At 43.9% G+C, this 24,599-nt stretch overlaps 1 protein-coding gene across 4 annotated transcripts; it reads left to right on the top strand.

Annotated features, from left to right (window-relative positions):
* The first annotated feature begins 1,173 nt into the window (after positions 1-1,173).
* LOC147259994 (transducin-like enhancer protein 1) lies at positions 1,174-24,296 on the top strand. 4 transcript variants are annotated; one of them, XM_086206324.1, is made up of 20 exons: positions 1,174-1,977; positions 2,244-2,344; positions 3,686-3,749; positions 4,696-4,740; positions 10,378-10,440; positions 10,686-10,760; positions 14,362-14,578; positions 14,801-14,817; positions 16,922-17,035; positions 17,179-17,232; positions 17,368-17,517; positions 17,648-17,786; positions 17,988-18,184; positions 18,943-19,019; positions 19,139-19,388; positions 19,997-20,244; positions 20,413-20,560; positions 20,716-20,866; positions 21,027-21,103; positions 21,470-24,296. In XM_086206324.1, exons 1-20 carry the CDS (start codon positions 1,954-1,956, stop codon positions 21,575-21,577), a joined length of 2,319 nt encoding a protein of 772 aa, XP_086062450.1. In that variant the 5' UTR covers positions 1,174-1,953; the 3' UTR covers positions 21,578-24,296. The 4 variants fall into 4 exon arrangements, with proteins under 4 accessions (XP_086062450.1, XP_086062449.1, XP_086062448.1 ...); XM_086206323.1 differs by having other exon boundaries at positions 14,359-14,578; XM_086206322.1 differs by having other exon boundaries at positions 1,175-1,977; positions 10,686-10,790; positions 21,470-24,295.
* Positions 24,297-24,599: the final 303 nt, after the last annotated feature.

Here is a 24,599-nt window from a genome sequence, read left to right as displayed (position 1 = left end):
GGGAAAAAATACACCCGCAGAAGCCTTACGCCTTGTACGGATGTCTGGTGCCTGTAATTTTGTATACACGTGGAATACGCTCCAAGAAAGCAACAAAGACATCCTCTGCTTAGCCTGGGGTGAGAAGTAAATTTTCTCTGTTTTTTGTCACCTAGACAAATGTAATATTCACCAGTCTTTATACATAGTGGCCAAGATAGCAAAAGCCTGTCATTTAGTTCACTTGCATCCCTTTAGCTTGTTCTAGTTAGCACAGTTTCCACTGTTTATGAGAGCAAAAGCGACAAAATTTCACTATCTTACGCATACTTGTAACATATTCCCCACAAAAAAAGCATCAAAAAGAAAAAGTAAATTTGTAATTGAGGTCTAAATATTGTACTCTTGAAGCGTTAGTGTCAGCTAAAGCATACAAATAACTGCTGATTCTACTTAACATCTTATGATAAACATTACTGAAAATGTTCCTCCTCCAGTAAGAAACACAGTATTCATGTCTGCAGCTGCATATTGAATGGATGAATACCATTCAACACAACATAGTACATATATAGCAGAAAATACATTGATCAGCCACTTGAAGCTCCACATTCGTATTGAACATCGGCATCAGACTATCTGATTTTTTTTTCTCTTTACAATTTCTTTACAAGTGCAGTGCTTATATTGTGCAAATGCTACTAAATAAGTGCGGGCAGTATAATATTACATAGACAGTGACAAGGGGAGAGATTTGAGTTGATGTGCCATGACACTTGTTAGGAAGGTTCACAGCAGTAAGGCCAAGAAAGCCCGTATTTGTGTCGCTGTGCGTGTGTGTATGTGTGTGTTCATGTTTGCGTGTTTGAGGTGATTACTTTTGTGTGTGTGTCTGTGTGTGTCTGTGTGCGCGCGCGCGTGTGAGTGCGTGCGTGCGTGCACGCGCATCTTCAACTCCTGACTAAACTGAGCCCCACGTTACTTTGATTGACAGGTGAGACTTGCCTTCACCCACGGCGCTGCCCGCCCTGCGCGCCTCCGGAGTGGCTGCTCCTTAGGTTCGCTTTCATTGGTTAGGATCCGTGTAGCTCAAGCAGGTCAACGGACTCGGGGCAGTTTGGTAGATTCCTATTGGTCAGATGAGCCAGCTACATCATTTACCCCCACGTGGAGCGCCAGCTGTGATTGGCTGGAGTTCGTCCAGTGGGCCGGGCTCCAGTTTCGGTTTGCTGGGAGCGTGAAACCGCGTGAGAAAGTTGCCATTGAGGTAAAGCAGAGCAGGACGGTGGACTGCAGCCTCCGCGGTGGGAGTTGTTGTTATCAAAACTAACAACAGATTTCCTCTTTTTCTCGTAAAAGCCTTTCTATTCGCATGTTCTCATCTGAACTCAGCGGGGAAGTAAATATTTCAGTTTTTGCTGACTGTTCAACCGCCAACTGGCGACCGCGGCGAGTCAAGTGGGAACTCTTCACTGCAATTAACTTGTGTGGATTTGTTTGTAATGCCCGACTGTTCTGGGCTGCTTGGTAAAGGAGTACTGGCTTGATTTTTTTTTTTGAAAAATATATTTGGCTCTTTCCATTCGGAATATACCGACACAAAACAAACGCCAGAGTGATTGAGGGGGCTCCAAGCCTTTTCATTTCTCACCTGGGTCTTACCCTCCTCCTCCTCCTCCTCCTCCTCCTCTCCGCCGCCTCAAGCTAATGAGCCGTTTCCCGTGTTTTTCTGGTTGATTTACGGCCGCACTGCCGTTGGAGCGGAGGAGAGGACAGCCACGGAAGAAAGGCGAGAGACGGAGAGGAGCAAGGATTCACATTAAACGCTCAGTGTTGTTCGAAATTAACGGTCCTCGTGAGATGGGTTCGTCTCCGTGATCAGGAGCACTTCGTAGCCTCACTTCACCCCAGTTTGATCCCTCCAAAGGGGGAGGGGTTCAAGAAGGAGACGGGCGCATCCTCCCGGAGATAACCATGTTCCCCCAGGGGCGACACCCGGTAAGACTTCCTGCCTGAGCTGCTGTTCACCCGTCTGTAACTCGGTCCTCAGCCTTTGTCTGACCTTAGCTGTAACAGCATGAATACACCATACTCTTCCTCTTTGCTAATTAGGTTTTACATCTGCCCTAAGCAGCATAATATCAATATTTATCTAATAATTAAACATTGTTGGCGTTCCATATGAGCCTGGAGAGCATGCATATATGAGAGCCACCTAATGAGGGACTATGATTGTGATAATCCTGTGTGTGTATTTGTGTCAGACGCCCCACCAGGCTCCAGGCCAGCCCTTCAAGTTCACCATCCCAGAATCACTGGACCGCATCAAGGAAGAGTTCCAGTTCCTGCAGGCTCAGTACCACAGGTGGAAAATACTAACATTCACATGGAAAGCTCCTCTGTGTCTGTAGAAGCAGCATGACAGCCAATTCTCTCATTGTCATCTACCCTGTAACACTAAAACCTCACCACAACCCACAGTCATCCCCCTTACCATAATGAACAAAACCCCATTCCTGGCCTCAGACTAACTCATAAACATGGATCAGGTTCACACACAGTCTCTCTCTCTCTCTCTCTCTCTCTCTCTCTCTCTCTCTCTCTCTCTCACACACACACACACACACTCACACACACACACACACACACACACACACACAAGTGCACACATGCAGCAAACTCCAGGCAGGAGTACTTGGGCTTACACTGCGGTAGGTCTTACTCTTGGTGAAGGGTGGCGTGTGGGCTCAGGGTTTCATAAATCACTCCTTATTTTCCCAAGTGTGTGTCCATGGTTGTGTGCTAGGAAAGAGACAGCTTGTGTACGTGTGTGCAGTTGTTCTTTTTTTTTTTATTGTGGGGGGGGGGGGGGGGGTCACCATGCAACAGGTGAAAACGACTGACCCACACCGTCTGTTAAGTTTCTTATTCACATCCGGACTCACACCAAAGACAAAGGTGGGGTTAAACCAAACAAATAAAGTTCAACAGGAAGAATCATCTTCTCCATTTTACTTCCATGTTTCTGATAAAAGGTTTAGGTTTGTCTTTGCATTTGCAGGTTCTCTAATCACTGAGTAAATGGGAAGGGGGATTACAGGGGAGAGTGACCCCTCTATCAAGCTGCGTGCTCTGCCAGTGTTATTCTCTTTTGTAGGATCGACAAACTGCTTGCTCAACTATTTATTTTGGGGTTTTGTGTGTATGTGTGTGTGTGTAGTTTTTTTTAAGGCTGCTGACTATTGCACATCTGTCAAAGGCTAAAATGAATTGATGATAAATGTATTTTTTGTCAAACAGAGCTCAAAATAGGACTGCAGTTTGCGCTTATTCGTAATGTGTCCATTATTTTCATGACTAATCGTTAAATTGTTGATAAAATATAAAGAAAAGGAGAAAATGGATATCAGAGACACCAAGCGATGTTTTCAAATTCCTTCTTTGTCGATCAAACTGTCCTCAATTAAAGTAGTCTTCATATAAGTCCTAAATGAAAAAAAAAACGCTGGTATAAATTGCAACTTCTGGTAGAGATTGATAGAACTGATAATAGATATTCAATTGATTGTTCATAACAGCAAAATTACTCCCTTGAAGGGGTGATGACGTTACATATTAAGTCTGTTTTGACTGAGTTGGGGATGAAAGTGAATTTGCTTCACTTTATTTTCTGTGAAGATAAATTTTGACTCCTGGTGTTTTTCAGTCTCAAGCTGGAGTGTGAGAAGCTGGCCAGTGAAAAGACTGAGATGCAGAGACACTATGTCATGGTGAGATTCACGTCATGTCAATCGTCTCATCGTCTTTTACAAATGCAGGACATCTCTGTGCGTGTATTCCTTTGACTCGACGAACTCAACAACTGTCAATCTGATCGATTTGAAACTCTGTGTTAATTCATTGCTGGTGCTGCGTTTGAGCATCTGGGGTTTGAGATGACAGGCAAGATTCTTGATTCTAGCTTTGATCTTATCGGTATGTGGTGATCAAAGCAGTCGGGGAACAGAGATGAGAGAGACATAATTCGGGCGCTGCACTGACTGAGATGACAGGCAGAATTACTGAGATCAAAGTAAGAGATTGTAAGGTTGGTTCTGTGATGACACCCAATCCGTGGCTCTACTCCTCAAACATCGGGCACTACAAGGGATAAAGGGGACGGGGCAAGACCTAGTCGGCTATTAAAAGACAGAATCCGTGAGAAACCTTTGCGTTCACCGCACTACCCGAACAAAAGGAGGGAAAAATAGCTGAAATGCAACTGAGGATGTTTGCAGTTTTACGTCTGTGTAATAACTTTTCTGTTTGTTTTTATTTGATAATCGGATATGAGCTCCTGTATCTCAGCGAGCGCTACATTTCGTAAGGTTAAACACAGTCGATTTTACATTTAACTTTTCGTTCAACCCTGAACGCATAAATGAATAAATAAAAGCACTCAGGTTCACGCAATAATGAGCCTCAGGAGATAATGTACACAAATATATCACACTGAAAGGCGCACGCACTTGAACAGTATCATCTTCTTTGCTTTGATCATGAGGGTGACACTCGCAGCGTTGGGTGCTGCTGATGCTTATAAAAGAAGTTTGGTAGCTCCCTGATGAGCTTTGAAAGACGATCAGCATGGAGGCTCACTCCAATTAAACTGCTTCAACTTCTCTAAGTTTTAGCTTCCTCGCTGGTATCTAACACCTGACTTTCTCCTCTCCTCAGTACTATGAGATGTCTTACGGCCTCAACATCGAAATGCACAAACAGGTATGGAATTTTATGTTTTCTTTTTCCTCTCTCTCTCTCTCTCTCTCTCTCTCTCTCTGCAGAAGAATTGATGTGTCCTTGCCTGTGCACAAGTGCATTTGTATGTTCATTCATTTGTGTGTGTGTGTGTGTGCGTGCGCGCACGCGTGCGTTCTCACTGCTTCCATGCATGTGCGTGTTTATTCGTGATCGATGGAGCTCTGTCTCCATTTCCCCAGTTAGGGCCGGCCGGCTGAGCCCAGAGGCAGGATGAATGGCTCTGTAAATTGATTGGTGCTGTCTAGGGGAGCGGCCCGCTTTATTACATTAGAGGGGCAGGGCAAGGGGATTGATCACGGTGAGGCCAGGAGAGAAGACACAGTAGAGCTCCACCTTTTTAGAGGCAACAAAGCACACATCAACACAAGGCAGAAATGTAAGTACGCCGGCAAATGATACAGAATAATCACATGGCTGTTGCAATGAACAAACTCATTCGGAGTGGAGTGGAAACTTTATGTACAGCCAGTTGTGAATAAATTGAGGAGAGAGACAAACGAATAGATATACAGGTGTTGTGTTACCATCCAAGTACATCCAATAGGAATAGTTGGCAGACAGGGCAATATTTCAAAAAATCACCTCCATCCATCCATCCCATTTTCTTCCGCTTATCCTGATTAAGGGTCGCGGGGGGGGGCTGGAGCCTATCCCAGCGGCTTTCGGGCGAGAGGCGGGGTTCACCCTGGACAGGTCACCAGTCCATCACAGGACCAACACATAGGGACAGACAACCATTCACACTCACAGTCACACCTACAGTCAATTTAGAGTATCAATCAGACTCGTCCCCTCTTGATGTCTTTGGACTGTGGGAGGAAGCTGGAGTACCAGAGAGAACCCACGCAGGCACAGGGAGAACATGCAGACTCCACATAGAAAGAGCCAGGACTTGAACCTGGAACCTTCTTGCTGTGAGGCGTCAGTGCTGACCACTGCACCACCGTGCCAAAAATCACCTCTAATGTTCATTATAATCTCAATCTCCCATGAGTCACACTTGCATAGAAAACAACCTCTTTCAACCTTTCAACCTCTTTCATGCACATTTTTGAAGTATCACATTCAAAAAGTTAGATGGAAACAAATTTGGCAAACCTGTGGGAAACCTAATTTGGCTAAAATTTTCTGTACCCACTTGGAATGGCTTTTGCCTTTTTAAATCAAATAAATGAATAAATCTGCAAAACAAGATGGAAGATAAGCTCGGAGGAAGTCTTTGAATCATGTTTCTGCTGCCATCTTCTTCAACATGTCTGATACTAGCTGGTAGTTAGACAATAGTAGTAGTAGACAATAACAACTTGACCAACTGAAAGCGATTCTCCAAGACTTCTGTCTGTGTTTCTTGAAAATGGCTGCTCTTCTTCTCTGGTGTTAAAACCATGTGTAACTTCACCTATACTGCCATCTGACAGTCTTTATACGCTCCACCTCATACGCATTTCCTCTTTTGTGTCATAACAATGGTTCATTTAAAATTCACTTGATGATTAAAGTGAGACAAAACTACAAATGGACACACAAACATGGACGAAGACTGAAAGACAAACACACTTGCACAGTTAAAACACATTCGTAAGGAGAGAAAACTCACACACACACACTCAGTCACACAAACGCACATTTCCCCACTGGAGTGTTGCAGGGCTCCAAGCGTTTACCAGTAATTACCACAGCTATCGACCGGTGAGACCAGAGGAAATTGGAGGTGGATTGGCTTGGCTGCTTCACTGAGGAGTGGAGATGATTCTCTACTCCTCTCACCTTCCTCTCATCTTCTCCTCCTCTTGTGTTATTCTCCTATTTTATACCTTAAGTTCTCAGTGTCTTTCTTCCCCCCTCACACTCTTTTTAATCATGGGAGCTCCTTTTCCTTCTGCCACACCACCCCCCACCCTCCACCACCGCTCCTTTCCTTTTTCTTCCATTTTATGTCCATGTGAAGCTACTGTTCTTTCATTGTGAGGGAGATGCATTTCTTCCTATTGTGCATGCACACACACAGACACACACACACACTAAAGCTCCAAGGGAGGTCATTAGCTTGGGGCTGCAGTTGTCGGAGCAACAAGCTTCTGTAGGCGGGGGGTGTGGGGGATGCAGACTAACAACCCACCTCCTGCTGTGTGTGTGTGTGTGTGTGTGTGTGTGTGTGTGTGTGTGTGTGTGTGTGTGTGGTAGCTGTAATGTTCCAATTACAAGTGTAATGGGAAGCCTGTTCTCTGTTTGCACTTAGTGTGTGCATTTGCATCCTCAACTTTGTCAAAACTCTCAGTAATACAACGACCATCATTTGGATGAAGAACTGGCATTGTAAAAAATAGTCATGCTTGGACACTTACCCCCCAAATATTCTTGACTCACAGTTTGTAACAATGACCCACTTCAGGATTGCACCTCTCAGTATTTGAAGACTGGTTTGTATGATGTTTGTTTGGCCCATTGCACTCTGACGGATAATCAAGTTGATTGTAGTGTGAAAGGAACAGTGATGCAGTATTGAGCAGGACGCCACCATAGCTAAACTGAATGAGCTGAATGAGAAGCACCACCCATCACATTGTGTTTAGAGTTGGGTTCCATTAACGTTCTAACCGATATGATCCTGGGACCTGGAATACTGTAACTGTACCCAGTCATACCTTTTTCAGTGCCAAGTCCAAATTTCTGAACTTTACTCCCTTGTTTTGCTAACGTTAGTCACACTTCAAAATGCCAAGGTAGTGCCAGGTGACTTAGTTTGAGACTAGCTTTTTGCAGTAAAACCATGAAGTTGCTCTCTCGCCTAGCTCCCGCTGCAAAATGTCTTCTCCTCTGTGGCTTCATCTGGTGTTTTTGTTTGGTTTTCTGTGTAAACAGCATATGGAAATGACAGTGTACTTCCACGTTTGTTTATATCCGAAGTCCTGGTTGTTCACATAGCTTTCTTTGAAGTCCCCAAAATGACTGCTTCGTTATACAGAAAGATTTCTAAGTGTGTGGTTGTGCATCTTGATGCTGACATGTCCTTGGTATGAATATATCAAAGATCAGCTAAGGTCATCATGTCTGTGTAGTCTCCCACTTTAAAAAAAAGGAAAATCCTGTTGTGTGCACCAGGCTTTACTTTTGTCAGTTAGCTTAGTTAGAAAAGCTAAGCTGACCTGATGGCAGTTGGTCAGATTATTCTCAGACAGCCTCAGTGGTGAGCCTCTATACAAGGCTAATAATAGGCTTACAACCTGGGTTTCTGAGAATTGAAGTACAGGTATAGCCGGCCTAAAATAGCTCTTTCAGAGCGTGGCATGAATTAGGAAGCCTGTAATAAGATTGATTTACAGTAGGTGGAATTCAACAAACGTGTGCGCTGGCTTGCACAGTTGCTTCAGCGCTGGAAGTATGTTGTTAATGTTCCTCACTATAATGCACCATAGTAAGGCGAAATGAGGTGCATGTGAGGGCTGACACAGAGGACTAATGGCTTGACATTTCACAGCCTTGTCCACCTAACTGTTTTTAGCTTCCTGCTGTGTTACTTGATATGTAAATGCAACTCTCTACACAATACATATTATAAAGCAGATGTGCTGTTGCATCTTGTTGGCCCTTCTTCACTGTATACAAATAGTGTTGTTCCAAGGTACATTAAATGAGCATTTTCATTCACATGTAATTTGGACATTGTTTCATGGTTACTGACTGACAGGTGCAGTCAAATTGATCTTAAGGTCTTCAAAACCCTACATTTTCTCACTCTGGATGAAGCTTCAGTTATTCATTGTGAGGAAAATGTTCAATGATGGTTCATATTCACTCACCTGTATTAGACCTGGTTAAGATGATTTGTCATGTAATGTATTGAAGAGCAGCCTTGTTTTCGTTTAAATGCATCCTCATCAAATGATACACATGGCACATGATAATTTCATATCCGTGATACTGACATTACAGACTGTAGATGAGACCAACACGCTCCTGCCACACACCAGGTTTGACCTAGTCTCTGTGGTTCCACTTATAGTCTAATTAAAGTTACAGATAAAGCAGTTACTTGAATAGGTCAGAGCTGGTTCTGAACAGACCAGGATTTTATTTAGCTCACTCAAGTGCATAACTGGCTGAACTGTGACAGGGTCAGACGAGCTGATACGTAGGTGAGTGCATCTGATCGACTGAGAAGTTTAATGAGATCTTGCTGCAGCCATCGTAAGGATTACCTCTCCAGTTCCTGACCTTTCAGGTAATACAATTTGCAACAACATAAATCTGTCAGTAGAAGGAAATGGACATGATATAGTTTAGGATGTATTGTATTATTACTGGGCTGCGAAACGGGGACACAAGGCCAGCGGACGACTCAGCTCAACACCAGGTGAGGTGATAGTTGGGATGGCTGTATGGATAACCACCCCTTTACACAACTCATCACGTAAGGTTGCGAAGTTAAAGTGATGTAATTGTCTGAGCTTATCAGACTCTTCATGCTGTTCTAATATTTGACTTTGTCTACTCAGCTACTGTATCCGCATTACTGATGATGATTACAAATCTCATTGTGTGGGTAACAGTAACTCATCCGAAAAGGACAGACGCACAATATCGTATTTGTGGACGATATTTTCCAACTGATTTGTCCAATAGCAGATATTTACCAGTGTTGGTATACAGTGGTTATTACAGTTTAAAAAAAAAAAATTTAAATGATGTCCACATTTTGTAAATACTAAAAAACGTGTGTTGATTTGAATTTTAACTTATTTCTTAATTTCCAAAACATTTAGAAAAGCCCATAAGTAAATTCATTATCGCATTGCTTTCTCATTGTTGATTGATAGTCAAAGACAGAGAGACTTTCGTGAAACTGCCCCCCCCCCCCCAACCTATTAAGGTGCATCTCTACCGACCACTTTGTCTCAATATGAGATGTTGCGATATTAGATTTTGACCATGTCCCCCCATTCCCAGCCCAAGTGCTGTAGTATTTTTCAGAATAAAGTTATCATCTAACCGAAGCTCTCACGTTTAGCTCGCGTCTATGTATCTATTTATGTGTGCTGATGAGCCATTACTACGTTTCATGGCTCCTCCAATTCCCTCCTCACCCCGGCCTTCTTCGAATCAATTTGATTGGATGATATGTAATATGAGTGCGCTTATCTGATTTGATGCCACTAAGGGGGTATCTGGTTGCAGCCAATTGTAGCCACCTCCGGGGGTTTGGGGGGCAGGCGGATGTGTTGGCATGGATACACAGGGAGAGCAAATGAAGTTAGTAGCTGATGAGATTATGTTTAAGTGCTGATGGGAAAAGGGACAAGAGCAGAAAGGGGTTGAAAGAAAAACAAGAGGCAAGAGAGAAACTTGAGCTCACGCTGATTATTAGGGAGGAAAATCTCATCGTTGTGTGTAAGTGTGTGTTGGCGATGCTCAAAATTTGCACGCTCTCGAGTTGTAATTCAGTGTGTATTTGTGTGTGTCTTGGCTTGCTGGTGTGTTTGTATGTCTGCAGTTGTATTACTTTATTGGCGTTACCGAACAGCTGTCTTCACTAAATGAATGTAATTATGTTATTAACAATGAAGTCTCTTTATGTCTGTGTTTCTCTCCCTCGCTCAGACGGAGATTGCCAAGAGACTCAACACCATCTGTGCACAAGTCATCCCCTTCCTCTCGCAGGAGGTGAGCATGTGTGCTTTCAGCTACATTGATTCACTCTGATTGTCTCTGCTTACTCTACTGATAAGTCTGTACTATTCTCTAGGCCCTCAAAAACACTGTGTGTGTGTGTGTGTGTGTGTGTGTGTGTGTGTGTGTGTGTGTGTGTGTGTGTGTGTGTGTGTGTGTGTGTGTGTGTGTGTGTGTGTGTGTGTGTGTGTGTGTGTGTGTGTGTGTGTTGGGTGGGTGTATATCTGTGTGTTTTGCAGCATCAGCAGCAGGTGGTTCAAGCGGTGGAGCGGGCCAAACAGGTGACCATGGCAGAGCTCAATGCAGTCATCGGGGTACGTGGACTGCCAGGTCTTCCACCTACAGTGTGTATTCTTCTACTTACTCCATTTATATTTACTGGACCTGTACTGTATACCTGTGTGTGTGTTTTCCTGAATATCTTTTCAAAAAAAGCTGGGACATTTCTAGTTATCCCCATGCTCATGTCACATATTCAGGATGTAAGAGGCACTTCTTTTGTATTTTGCAGAATTTCTGAAAAGTCAATTAAAATTTATGACGCATTGGAATGGAAACTTCTCTACTGATAGTTATATAAAAAAGCGAAGTTTTACAGACTCCTGAATGTGTGCGGAAAACACACTACCCTAATAAGTCATTTATAAATTTTCACATATTTGTTTTGGTGTGTTCTTATGCAATTTTAAGGACTGTTACTGACAGAATCAAGATTATTTAGCAATAACCCAATAATACCTACCGCCAGTGAGATTTTTGTAGTTTTAATAACCAAAAGTGATCGTGTGCATGGCCCCCCCCCCCCCAAAACAAATTAGAAGGTTCCATCTGCTTTCTACACTGCTTCAGGATTATTAGCATCTGAGTTGAGTGTTTCTAAGCGTCGCAGACAGTTGCCTCTGCACCCAAAACACTCCGCTCTTTCACACACTTGAATTTCCACTTGCATGTGTGGTATAATGCTGCTCTGTTAAGTCTCAAACAAGAGTTAGCAAGCAGACGGGGACAAACTTCATAGAGTACAGGAAAGAAAGAAGTACTGGCCTTGCAAACAATACTCCACAGATAAGTTGACCAAATACAAGCTTGCATTCATTTTACATTTCAACAGGAGCTGACACTGCATTCAAAAGGGAAAGCAATTAGTTAAATTCCTCATTCACTAAATCACTTGTGAGGTAAATGGCCCATACCTGTCGATATTCCTGCAATGGTAGGACCATGTTTCAGACATATGAAAGATTTGCAAGGAAATCAAATTAAATCTGAGGACATTAAATCTAAGGTCCTTTTTATGGACTGTGGGTTTGGAAATAAATGTATTGATTGAAAGAAGTGATCCTCTTTCATGGTGAATGAGTGGAGGATATGATTCAGTGTGATGAGAGGTGTGTATTGAAAAGATGTCAGCAGTCTACAATGAGGGATGGGCCGTGACCAGCTATTCATGCTTGAGCTGAAAAGGGACTGGCAGCATAAGAGGGACAAAAAGTTACAAAAACAGAGGCTTCTTGGTTGCACTTTAACTGAAATGACAGACTGAGTTGAGCTGTTGGTGGTGACTTTTTGGGTCAGAACGGAGTTTTTGAGAATACTTCGCTTGGTGGGAGCAGTAGGGGCCCGGCTGGTGGGAGTAGAGGCCATGGGAGTTTAGGGGGATGTAGGAAAGAGGGAGGTCTCAGAGCTTTGCTGAGAGTGGGTAGGCTTTGAGAGTTGGATGTGAGGTGTGCTTGTTAGTTGGCGTGGACTGATAGGGGTGTGTGTGTGAGTGTGTGTGAGTGAGAGAGAGAGAGAGATGGGGAGAGGCAGATTTGGCAGTTGCTTTTTGAGTCTTAATTGCAGGATTTCAGTGTTTGTAAAAGGGGGGTCATGGCATTGCCCTTACACTCCCCTCTTCCCCTCTCCTCCCGTCTCCCACGCCAGCCTGTCATTCACCCCGTTTGTGAGTTAAATGAGTGTAATGAAGCATGTTGCCCCTGCCTCTACACACACACTGACACACAACACTCATACATACATGCATACGCACCAGCTCACACTAACATCCCATGACAAACCAGGCTCCCCTTGCCTCCACCAATACTTCCCCTCCATTTGCTCCCATCAGGGGTCCCGTTTGTGTGAGTGTGTTTTTTTGCATCTGTTTGTGTGTGCATCTGTGTGTAGCAGAGCGTGTGTTTCTGTTATCCTCTGAAAACAACAGGCAGGGTTAGGTTGGTTGGGTGTGTGTGTGTGTGTGTGTGTGTGTGAGAGAGAGAGAGAGAGAGAGAGAGAGAGCCTGCCTACTTGCCTTGTTTATCAAAAGTCTGTGTACGCATGTTAGTGTGATCAAGTGTGACGTGTGGGTGTGTTTATGTTTGATTGTTTGGCAGGCAAGCTAACTCTTGAAATGTCCGTGTGTGTGTGTGTGTGTGTGTTTGTGTGTACAAGCAGGCATGGGGGTTCAGTGTATTTTGTTGTTTTGCCTTCATTCATTGAGGCAAGAAGCACAGAACGAAGGATGGATAGAGAGGAAAAGACAAGCCAGGGGCTTGGGAGCAGGGGAGTGGGTTAGTCAATTAGGTGAGATAAAAGTCGGTTTGACCTTCAGCACTCCTTCCACCCCCACCGAGTTGCCTCCTGTGTCCCCCCACCTCCCTCCATTCTTTCCCCCCTTCCTCCTCCCCTCCCCGCGGCGAATCAGTGAGCTTGGATTCTCGCGGCTACTGTCTGAGGAGGCAATAATGATGTTTTGGAACACAAAGGAATTTCACGCTCAGATGAGCGCCTGATTTGGTGTGAAAGAGAGAACAGGGGCTGCCAGCCAAACTCTCTCGCTCTCTCTCTGACCCTCTTCTCTCCTTTTCTCCTCCCTTCTCTCCTTAGCTGCCTCACTCCCTCACAAGACTTGACAGTGCAGGCAGCAGCTGGGGCTCCTAATACCCCTCCCTACCCCTCCATCATTCCTCCTTTTCCTCCCCGTCTCCCTCCCCCGATCTTCCACCACATCCTCGGGCTCTGGGCTGTGATCCCAGCTGTCAGTATTGTTCAGTGTTTGACCTCAGAGGGTGGAGTGTGTGTGTGTGTGTGTGTTTGTGCGTGCATGTGTGTGTGTGTCGGGGGGATATGGGGAGATGATGTGTTCACCTCCTTGTAGACTGCAGCAGCTTGTTGAAGTGGTGTAAATGTAGACACAGAAGTAACTCTCCCATCTGTTCACCTCTTCAATAGGGTCAGAAATCTCTATTGATTAGATTACAGAGTCCCATTGATTTCTACCTATAGGTGAATGAAAAGGTTTGACCATTTTTGCAGTTCTTGCCATTATTTACTCTACTTTACACAGGTGAATTATGAGAGCAGTAGTCTCTAAACAACTGTAATTTTTATTCAGGTGGACAATTCCTTAAAGCTCAGGTCATCTTAAGTGATCCTGAAATTAAGATGTCACTAGCTTCAGGGACTTGCTAGCACAGCAGTTGGCAATAAAAAGGTTGCATTTATGCTCAGATACACAAAGGTTGGTGTCTGACATCATTTATTGATCCATAGCCGCTGCATCTCAGACCACACCAGAAAGCTGCACTGTGCTTGAGCTTCATCTTTTTCTTTTTTTTTGGGGATGATCTTCACTACTGAAAAACTGCTTGATTTTGAAAATGGTTAATGCTGAGAATTTTAGTGTTCGGTAATGTTGCATTTTCCAACTCCCATATGACACACCCACACACTTGCTAAAACTACACACACAACTTTGTGCTCATCTTTTCCTTAAATAAGTTGAGGCAGAGATTCGACAGAAACCCTCCGAAAACATTTATTTTTTTGTCAAGCACAATATTAGAGTGTGTTGGAGCATCTTTAAATCAAACCCCTCCATTCTCTCATCTGACCTAATTGCATCCCTCTTTCTTCTTTTTCTCTGTCTGATAGCAGCAGCACCTATCACATAACCATGGTGGAGCCCCTGTGCCACTCACACCCCACCCAGCAGGCCTGCACCCCTCTCAGCTAGGTGGTTCAGCTGGTCTCCTTGCTCTGTCGGGAGCACTCGGTGCTCTTCCTCCTCACCTGGCAGGGAAAGATGGTGGTGACAAGAAGCCCCACCTGTCTGGGCCAGACTCACACCCTGCAGGACCTGAGCACTTGAGAGGTGACTGCCATACCCCCCAGCATAGTAACATCGCTAGACAGGGAAATTATAAGCTATTACCCATCTTGGAAAAAAATAACAGTACTTTGTGGACCATATTCCTGAAATCAGATGGTATTTTTGCTGTATTCATAATTATTGTTGTTTTTTTTCCACTTGGAAATGGTGACTGACCAACCCCCATGACCTGAACCCTTTCATACACACCTCCGTTGGCAACAGAGCGAGAGCCTGGCACAGTGAGTACTTCCACTCTCTGCAGCAGTGCTTACTGTTGTGACACATTACATCTTCTCTAAAAGTCCTTAGGTCTATTTTGTCTGTAGTTTAGATCAAAAGTGACATAGCACAATTTATAGATCTCTATCAGATCAGCGAGATTTATACAAATTCAAGGAAAAATACAGTAGAAGATTACCCAACAGTCCGGTATTTAAAAGTAACACTATCATCTTTAAAGAAATGAAAAGACTCCAGGTAAACTGCACCTGTTGCTGTGGCCAGTCCAGTTTTTAATGTTAATTTTATTGTTTATATTATCACGTTATTGCTGCTTCAGTGACCCAGTTTCCCGTCACAGATCAGGGAAGTTCATCTTCCCGCGACATTATGCATAAGAACACCTTTTAGAACCAAATAGCTTTTGTTGTGGAGATTTTTTTTTTTTTTTACTTTGACTGTGAGTTTCAAAGTGTGTGTGCATGTTTATGTGTGTGTCCTCTTGGGGAAAAGCTTTCGTTTGCCTGTTTAGTTCTGCCCTAGATCTGCTCTGAACTCCTTTCTCCTCCAAATGAGCTTTTTAGCATGGTCACACGGATGGACACACACACGCACGCACACACACACACACGCACACACACACACACACACACACACACACACACACACACACACACACACACACACACCTCAGCTCAGCCTGCATTGTTGTGCCTATTTAACACCTCAGCGAGCAGATTACCCCCCCCCCACCACCACCACCACCACCACCGCCCCTGATCCCACGCTTAAAGACTCTCATTGTGTTTAATATCACCACCACTGAGAGGGGAGGGCTTAGGAAGGGGAGGGTGAAGGTGCAGCAGTCATATGACACTGAGCTTGTGTGTGTGTGTGTGTGTGTGTGTGTGTGTGTGTGTGTGTGTGTGTGTGTGTGTCTGAGGGAGAGAGAGAATGCTAAAGGCGAATGGGGAGGGATGGAGGGGGGAAATTGCTTATGTTTTGCGGGTCAGTGCTCCTGTGCTCAGCTCACTAAAACCTTTCTATAAAGGGGGAGGAGGTGGGATGGGGGAGGGGGCCTTTGGCAGAGTACAGAATTTGACCCCCCCCATAAACCTTTTTCCCCTCCCTCGTCTCTTGTCACCCTTTCTTCTCCTCCACACTCTCACACCCTCCCTCCATCCTCTCTGTCCTCTAATCTCATCCACTCCCTTTCCCCTTTTTCTCACCCTCCTCCTCCTCCTCTCGTAGCTATTCCTCCTTCATTTACCCTTCCCCCCCATCAAAGTCCAAACACTCGCTCACGCTGTCGCTTAATTTGTGCACGCGCATGTGTGTTTGTGTATGTTGGATGCACATTTCATTGACAGGCTGAGACTATAATGGACTCAACATGAAGCTTTAATCCATTAACAATAGGATCCGTTGGTCAGGAGGCAAGAGGGGGGCGTGTGTGTGTGTGTGTGTGTGTGTGTGTGTGTGCGTGCGTGTAACAGAGGCACACAAGAGTTATGCAAGTAACAGACACATAGTCTGTTACACACAAACATACACACAGGCTTTCACAGTCAATTACACATTGTGTACGCACACAAACACACACACACACACACACACACACGCATGCAGGCACGCTGACACACTTGCATGCACTGCAGCCAGTGCAGCTTGTCAGAGCCAGGAGAGGGAGCACTTTGAGAGCCACTTAATGTAATCATCAACTTCAGAGGCTTGTGTTTGTGTGTTGCTGCATCCGGCGCTCTGGTCAAGTGAGAAAAGAAGTTGCAGTTTTAAGTGTCTTTGCTGCTTAATTTGTGCTGTTGTGAACTGTTAACCTATTTGCTTACTAGGATCTATTTTTCTAACCTGCTCCGTACATAGCAGAGGAGGTTTTGTAATTAATAGTCTATGATGGCCAGGTCAGTTTTGTGGGCTCATGTAGAATGTATAAACAAAGTATGACTTGACCTGTTAATAGCAAAACTTTCTCACCGTTACTTTTTGCTTTGTCCTCCAAACTTTTTTTTTTTCTATTCCCTGTCTTGGCAACCCGTCCTCCTCCTTTTATCTCCTGTCTCTCGGCTCTATTGTCCTTCTACTCCTCCTCTCTACTTTCATCTGCAGAGTAACTCGTTGCTGCCAGAAAGTCTTAGGAACTCAGATAAGAGACGGAACGGACCTGATTTTTCAAATGACAACAAGAAACGAAAAGTGGATGATAAGGACTCAAGCCACTATGTAAGAAATGCTGCCTCTGTGTGAGCAGTGTCGCTTAAGTGAGCAATGAGTAATGTATTTGTTCATTTGTACTCTGCACACTCTAAATATCATGAAGTTCCTTCATATCTGATTGAATGTTGGTTGTTTGTTTACCTTTGCAGGATAGTGATGGGGAGAAAAGTGATGACAATTTAGTAGTGGATGTCTCAAATGAGGTCAGTATGTTGTACCATGTGATTCAGTTTGTTTAGTTTAGTATGCTTTTCTTCAAGACACATTGGATTCACATGCTGCTGAATCTTACAAAATGGCAACACTAGTGTTCAGTCCCACCCTCGTCCTCTCACCAGGAACAAGCCTCCCCCCGTGGCACGCCACTCCCCTCCCCTAGAGAGAATGGCCTGGATAAAGCACGTCTCCTCAAGAAAGACCCCTGCAGCCCAGCCTCTACTGCATCATCAGCTAGCTCCTCCTCCCTCAAATCCAAAGAGATGGCAATGGTATGGATGGAAACTTGTTTCTGCTGCCTTTGTATGCAGTTGGCCAGACCAGTTTGGAAAGTGAATTGATAAGTCTGTAGTTCATGTGCATCTGTAGTTCATATGTGAACATATTTTTTGTCCATGGCAGCGAGACAAAGCAGGCACACCTGGGCTCAAGTCGAGCACACCCACTCCTAGAGGGGATTCCACCCCTGGTCCAAGCTCCACACCTGGTATCAGGCCAAGCCTGTCTAAACCTCCCTCCATGGAAATTCCACATCCCCCCAGTAAGTTTACAACAGTGATGCCAAAAGATGTCTGGAAAAAAAACAGAACTTGTATATCTGTGGTGTGTGCTAGTACTTTAGGTACTGTGCTTTTACAGGAAGCGCAGGTGCAGTTACAGCTACAGTTTTTGGTTTTCCTGTAAAAGCTCTCCGAGTCGTGTTTAGATCTTAATGTTCTCTGTCCTTTCACCTCCTCCTCAGCTGCAGGTCTGCGGACTCCCCTTGCTGTGCCGGGTCCATACCCAGGTGCTTTTAGCATGTTGCCGCATGCAGCAGGGATGAACGGTGAGCTTGCTGGAGCAGCCGGCGCCGCAGCTTATGCTGGACTACACAACATTTCCCCTCAGATGAGTGCTGCTGCCGCCGCTGCTGTAGCTGCATATGGGCGTTCACCCATGGTGAGTGGCAGAGGGTCACTTTAGATTCAGAGAAAATAATATTCCTTTCTGTATGTTAGAGGCCCCAGATTTTCCTCTCCTGGCCTTATTTACATTTTGCTAGTGCTACAAAACTGAAGAGGAATTTTCTCACCATTTACTTGTTGCCTTTTGGAGGAAATTATCCCACGCTTTATGTGTGCTAGATGTCGTTAACAGACAGACACATACTGTGTACACGTATTTTTATGTACTGTAAACGAGTGTTGTAAAGGGATAAAGATGAAGGGGTGAATATTTCTCTTAAAGCACTATATATTTTCTACTACAAAGTTTGAAATGCATCACTAGACACACAGCTGTATTTCTGTTTTCCGTGGGATAGTATTTATATAGTGAGTATGCTGATGTTCACTACGCTCACCTCGTCACTCGAAGCTGTGTTTGTATAGTGTCATTTGCACTGTTTAAACAGATTTCGTAGACTGGCAGCTGTGTCTGGGCAACACTTGATCGAAACTGAGGTTGTTGTTTTTTACCAGCTGCGTGTGTGTTGACAGTGTGTGTGTCTGGGCTGACAGTTCTGCTGGTGTTTGCTGACCCTTAAACTTGTCACTCCAATTCAGGGTGTGTGTGCGGTTTAGAGTGTCTGTTTGCTTTGTGTTCACAAGTGTTTATGTTCCGTTAGAGGGGGTAGTATTGACTTGTGTGTCTTCTGCCAATGCCTATGGGTGTGTGTTTGCACAGTGCTCATAAAATGTCTGTATTCTCTCATCAAGGTTGGTTTTGATCCTCATCCTCACATGCGAGTTCCTGGAATGCCTCCCAGTCTGACAGGAATCCCCGGTGGCAAACCGTATGTTTGTTCGTGGCAGCTTGACAACTCAGTTATCAACTGATATATAAAATAAAACATCTTATTTGAAATAGATAATGAGGTTTTATCTACTTTCTATATCTTCCTCTCCTCCTCAGTGCATATTCCTTCCACGTGGCAGCCGATGGGCAGATGCAGCCCGTCCCGTTTCCTCCAGATGCTTTGGTAGGCCCGGGGATCCCTCGCCACGCCCGGCAGATCAACACGCTGAACCATGGCGAGGTGGTTTGTGCCGTGACCATCAGTAACCCCACTCGACATGTGTACACAGGAGGGAAGGGTTGTGTCAAGGTTTGGGACATCAGTCACCCAGGCAACAAGAGTCCTGTGTCGCAGCTCGACTGTCTGGTGAGTCAGATGATGGGAATATGAAATATCCCTGTTTGAAACTGTTTAAATGAGGCTTGGTCATGTCAGGGAGACATTATCAAGCAGCAGATTGTCTTTTAATAACTTGTTTTGACCACACTGATAAAATACATTTGGGCAGGTAATGGTTACTAAAGATGGCGTCCATAACACTTTCACACCGGGTGGAGGAAGTGTACAGTTTGACTTCAACAAAATAAATGACAAATTGACACAATGGCAATTTTGTTCATTGACTCAAGGGGAAGTGAAGAAGAATTTGCTTTTAGCATCCAGCAAATGTCTGCGAGCTGTAAAGCCTGGCTGACATGATTGAACACCACGGTGAAAGCGCTGTCAACACATACTGATGACCAAAATCTACTCATGACCGCCAGACAATGAGGAGGACAACCCCTCCAAAAGATCTGGAGACTGCACCCGCTTGGGCCCCTTTTGTGTGTGTAGTGTATTGGACGACTGCCGGAACACACTCATACCGACGGAGACTCTTTCTCTTATAGTCAGACTCATAAAAGGGTGTATACAAAGTCTTGCATTTTATGTAAAACAATAACAGAAAAACTCTTACATATCCGCCACATCAGAACCGAGACAACTATATCCGCTCCTGTCGTCTCCTCCCTGATGGTCGGACGCTGATTGTTGGAGGTGAAGCCAGCACGTTGTCAATCTGGGATTTGGCCACACCTACCCCCAGGATTAAGGCAGAATTAACATCATCAGCACCAGCATGCTACGCCCTGGCCATCAGCCCAGACTCCAAGGTCTGCTTTTCTTGTTGCAGCGATGGCAATATTGCTGTCTGGGATTTACACAATCAGACACTGGTTAGGTAAGAAAAAGTTTCAGTGCATTATTTGATTTTAGAAAAGGAAAAATTGGAAATTATCCTTCCTTGAAGCTGATTAGTACCCAGCAGTAACTCTCAGGAGTGTGGTACCACTACTCAGGCTCTCTGATGCTCACTTTGTCATTTTTCCAACGCTGCGTGTCCCTCCAGGCAGTTCCAGGGCCACACAGACGGAGCCAGCTGTATTGACATTTCCAATGATGGCACCAAACTGTGGACCGGAGGCCTGGATAACACTGTCCGGTCCTGGGATCTGAGAGAGGGACGGCAGCTGCAGCAGCACGATTTTACATCACAGGTGGGCACTGGGATCAACTCAGCGTGTTATCAACTCTGGCATTTAAAAAGGCGTATGGAACATTATATTATCAACTCTCAGTAAGAGTAAATAAAATGTCAGTAAGAGTGGATAAAATGGTCATTTTCTCAACCTTATCTGTGATTTCTTTCCAGATCTTCTCTCTTGGCTACTGTCCGACAGGAGAGTGGCTTGCTGTGGGAATGGAGAGCAGCAATGTTGAGGTTCTTCATGTCACCAAGCCTGACAAATACCAGCTCCACCTCCATGAGAGCTGTGTCCTCTCACTGCAGTTTGCCTACTGCGGTAAGCAACAGGGTGTCTTTGACGTCGACCTCAGAAACACTCTATTACTTACTGCAGTAAAATGATAGATGTACTTTATTAGTTCCTGAACTCTGGAATTTAGTTTAAACAAATGTTCTTGTGACAAAATCTCACTGTTGACCTTTGTCTCTTTACTCAGGCAAATGGTTTGTGAGCACAGGGAAGGACAACTTACTAAATGCATGGAGAACACCTTATGGAGCCAGCATATTCCAGGTAATATATAAAAGTCAATAGACTGACTGCCTCTGATGCAGTGAACGTATGGCAATTGAATGTATGTATGTATTATATGTACTCTCTTCACTGCATTTACTGGAATTCATAACGCATCCACGTTCAATTCTAAAATAGCTTTTATTGTCCCACTTTTTGTGCATCAACACACATCTGTGTGACGACATTGACAGACATTCAGTTTTACTCATTCAGCAGTATTGATTGGAACTGGAGCATCAATGTAGTGCTTTCATTACCTCATACACACTGAGGCTGTGTTTTTCTAGGCCTGCACTAATTTAATCCAGCTCTTTTACCTGATTTATCTTCATATTGTGTATTTTCTTTTCCCTCCTCCTACAGTCTAAAGAATCCTCTTCAGTTCTAAGCTGCGACATATCTGTGGACGACAAATACATTGTGACTGGCTCGGGGGACAAGAAGGCCACTGTTTACGAGGTCATCTACTAAGAACGTGGGATGAAAGCAAGGACATTTGTTCGTGTCCGTATAACCAGAAATGTTTGTGTCAAGCTTCAAATCGTGGACTTGAGTGACCTTGATGGCAAATTCTTATCGCTCTACCAAGGAAACCAAGAAAAGAAGTACATTTTACAAGCACATATCCATTGTGCCTGTATATATTATTGCATTTGGAGTTTGGATCTTAACGGAAGAAGAAGTGGATATTAAGTTCTCTACTGCTCTCAGCTGAGGACTGCACTGGGATCAGCTACAGGGACCAAAGGAGTTCTGAATTTATTAAACTGTGACCAGCTCTTATGGAGAACACTGGGATGTTAAAACAGTTCTGTGTCAAAACCTTCGGGGCAAATATGTAAACAAATGGCAGAAAGAGTAAAAGGTGGACACAAACCAACTCAATAATGCAGAGACGGGGGTGGAGAGGTGAGTGCACACGGACAGATGGGTGAATGTTTTTACAGGCTGTGAATGCGCAAACACTGTTTTGGTATTTTGTTCTAGACAGATGATGCTCACAGCCTGTTGATCTCTCAGCTCTGACTCTTTGACCTTAGAACCTCAGCTTGCTTTTCTGATACGCCTACACTGTCTGAATAGTACCTCTGCTGTCTTAACAGAAACTCCTCACCAACTGCATCGTAGTGGTAGCTGCCCACCTACACGCTTGCTGCATACACAACCGAACGGAAATCCATACAGGCATATTTGATTTCATTGGTGTTAAGTTTGATCCTCACAAGGCACACAACTATTGTCCAAGTCCCAGCAAAAACAAAAATCATTGAAAGGTTCTTTGTTATATGAATTCAAACGTGTTTCACCTAACCAAATACATTTCCAGGACAGGACAGTATATTTATAGTATTTTTACAGAAGATCTGGACTTGCAGAAACCCTTCTTATGGTCCTGATAAGAAACCCTACGAGTTTTTGTGTTTCTTCTCGCATGCTCCTTATTGAAAGACCAGCGATGGATCCTTCTCGCCGTTCCACACACTTTTCTGTTGTAGTGCGTCTCTGTGAATTGATCATACTTCTTAACACACATGATCGCTATGGGAAGGGAAGTATTTGGAAATGAGGTGAGAGGAAATAGACGGCCACATTAAATTTCCACGCATTGTTTACAGCTGTGCTGCACAAGTTTGTTATCAACCACGCTTGTTCTTGTCTCCACTAGTAGACCGCCAACGCAACCCTCTAAATAACAAGTAGGAAGCAAGGCCACAGCACGGGGTTGTGGCCAGTCCCCCTAATGTTTTGGTGGTAGTGTCCTAAAACAAGTGGCGTGGGATATTACAGGTAGAAGTTGTCCCGGTGACCTGATGAAATGTGGAGACAGTGCTCCAACAGGTCATGTTTGTGGGGTCCTTGTTGAATCCTGGCTGTCATCGAACTCAAATCTCACACTCGAGACCCATAGACGCCATTGCTAACTGTCAGCTCACCCTCTGGGACGTCATCTGGCTCTCATCTTCACTGACATCCGAGTTCTGATTTTGTTCTCAGGCAGCCTTTCGAGTCATCTCAGGATACCGTCCAATCATAATGCAACTTACCTGGAGTACAACACACCACTTAGTGTCCCCCTGACTGTCACAGTGAGCGGCCTTAAAATCGCAGTCTTCAGGTCTCGGCCCTGACCTCAGGCGCTGTAGCATGAAACATTTCATTCACCATCTATAGTACCTGAGCTGAGCGTAGCTTCAGATAGCTACTAACCTGCTGTGAAATTCAATGCAGTTTATATTCATGTGGTTTCAGTCATAGTAGACTCACTGATGTCGAGGATTCAGAGTGAAGGATCTAGGATTTATATTGTTCCCTTTAGCTCAAATAGGAAAAAGAAACTTGCAGTATTTGGTATTTAGTCACGCCAACGCTGCCTTTATCGCGCTAAAACACTGAAAGGTCAATCACGCGTCCAAAATGAGGATTATTTTCACTTTTAGATTCACCTTGTTTTGTGTAAATCCTTTTATCATCTCGAAACAATGGTGTGTCAGCTGTATTCATACAAGTGGGATGTTTAAAATAACCTTGAAAGTAAAAGTGTGTAACAGAGAAAACCCAATCAAGATTAAACAATACGTCTGGATGATCTACTTAAAAAGATGTTTGCAAAGGTGCCGGTGTGTTTCAGCCATTTTTAACTCAGTAATTTTCATGAACGTGTGCTTTCTTTTTTTTTTTCTTTTTTTTTTTCAAATCTATTTTTGTCTGTTTGAATGTTTGTAAAAATGTATATACGTCTTTTTTTTTCTTACAGGACATTCTTTAGAAATAACTGTTGTCCGTCTTTTACATGGAAAAGAAATGTCAGAAGATATACTAAATGGTCTTAATTCTAGCGCATCTAAAATGATTGAAAAGTCTAGATAATAAATGTGTTTTTGTAACTTCTGTGGTCTTTGACTTCCTGTGCTGGTACACGGTTCGGGCTCGACTCTTTATATTACTGTTACTTTATATAAGTGCTTAGTGGACAAGGTTTTTTAAGATTGTCTTCAACATTCTATTAGGCTTTAAAAAAAAAAACCAGTTGTTACAGTGTAACAATCATCATATATAATATATTATTTTGTTTTTTTCTCCAGTTAAAGCCAAAATGAGTCACCTGCAATAACAGTGCATTAATGAATCAAACATTAAAGTAGGAGAGTAAAGAATTCTCAGCCTCTTCATCATTATATTGTTTGCGTTTTCTTTCCCATGGCTTGTAAAATATATGCAGACTTAATTTTTATAACTGTCACCATCATTGTCTGGGAGATTTTACAGCAATGGGGGGGGGGGGGTGATAGCACAACAAAGGTGAGTCGCTCTGCGATGCTCCTGCTGTGTGTGTATATAATTATTTAGACAGAAATAAAAGTCAATAACAAAGTGAAAGTGGAACAGTTCCACTTTTCTTCTTCCAATTGTAATGGAGACTGTGAGTCTGCGCTCCTTAAACACCTGACCGCCGAGTTGAGGGACTGAAAAATTATTCTCAAAGCTGTCATTG

This window comes from Aulostomus chinensis, chromosome 6 (assembly GCF_037954235.1).
Source record: "Aulostomus chinensis isolate RoL2024-O1b breed Wild chromosome 6, RoL_Achi_v1.0, whole genome shotgun sequence".
Lineage (NCBI taxonomy): Eukaryota > Metazoa > Chordata > Actinopteri > Syngnathiformes > Aulostomidae > Aulostomus > Aulostomus chinensis.
Note: the sequence above shows the minus strand (reverse complement) of the source record. Positions and strands in the feature narration are given on the sequence as shown.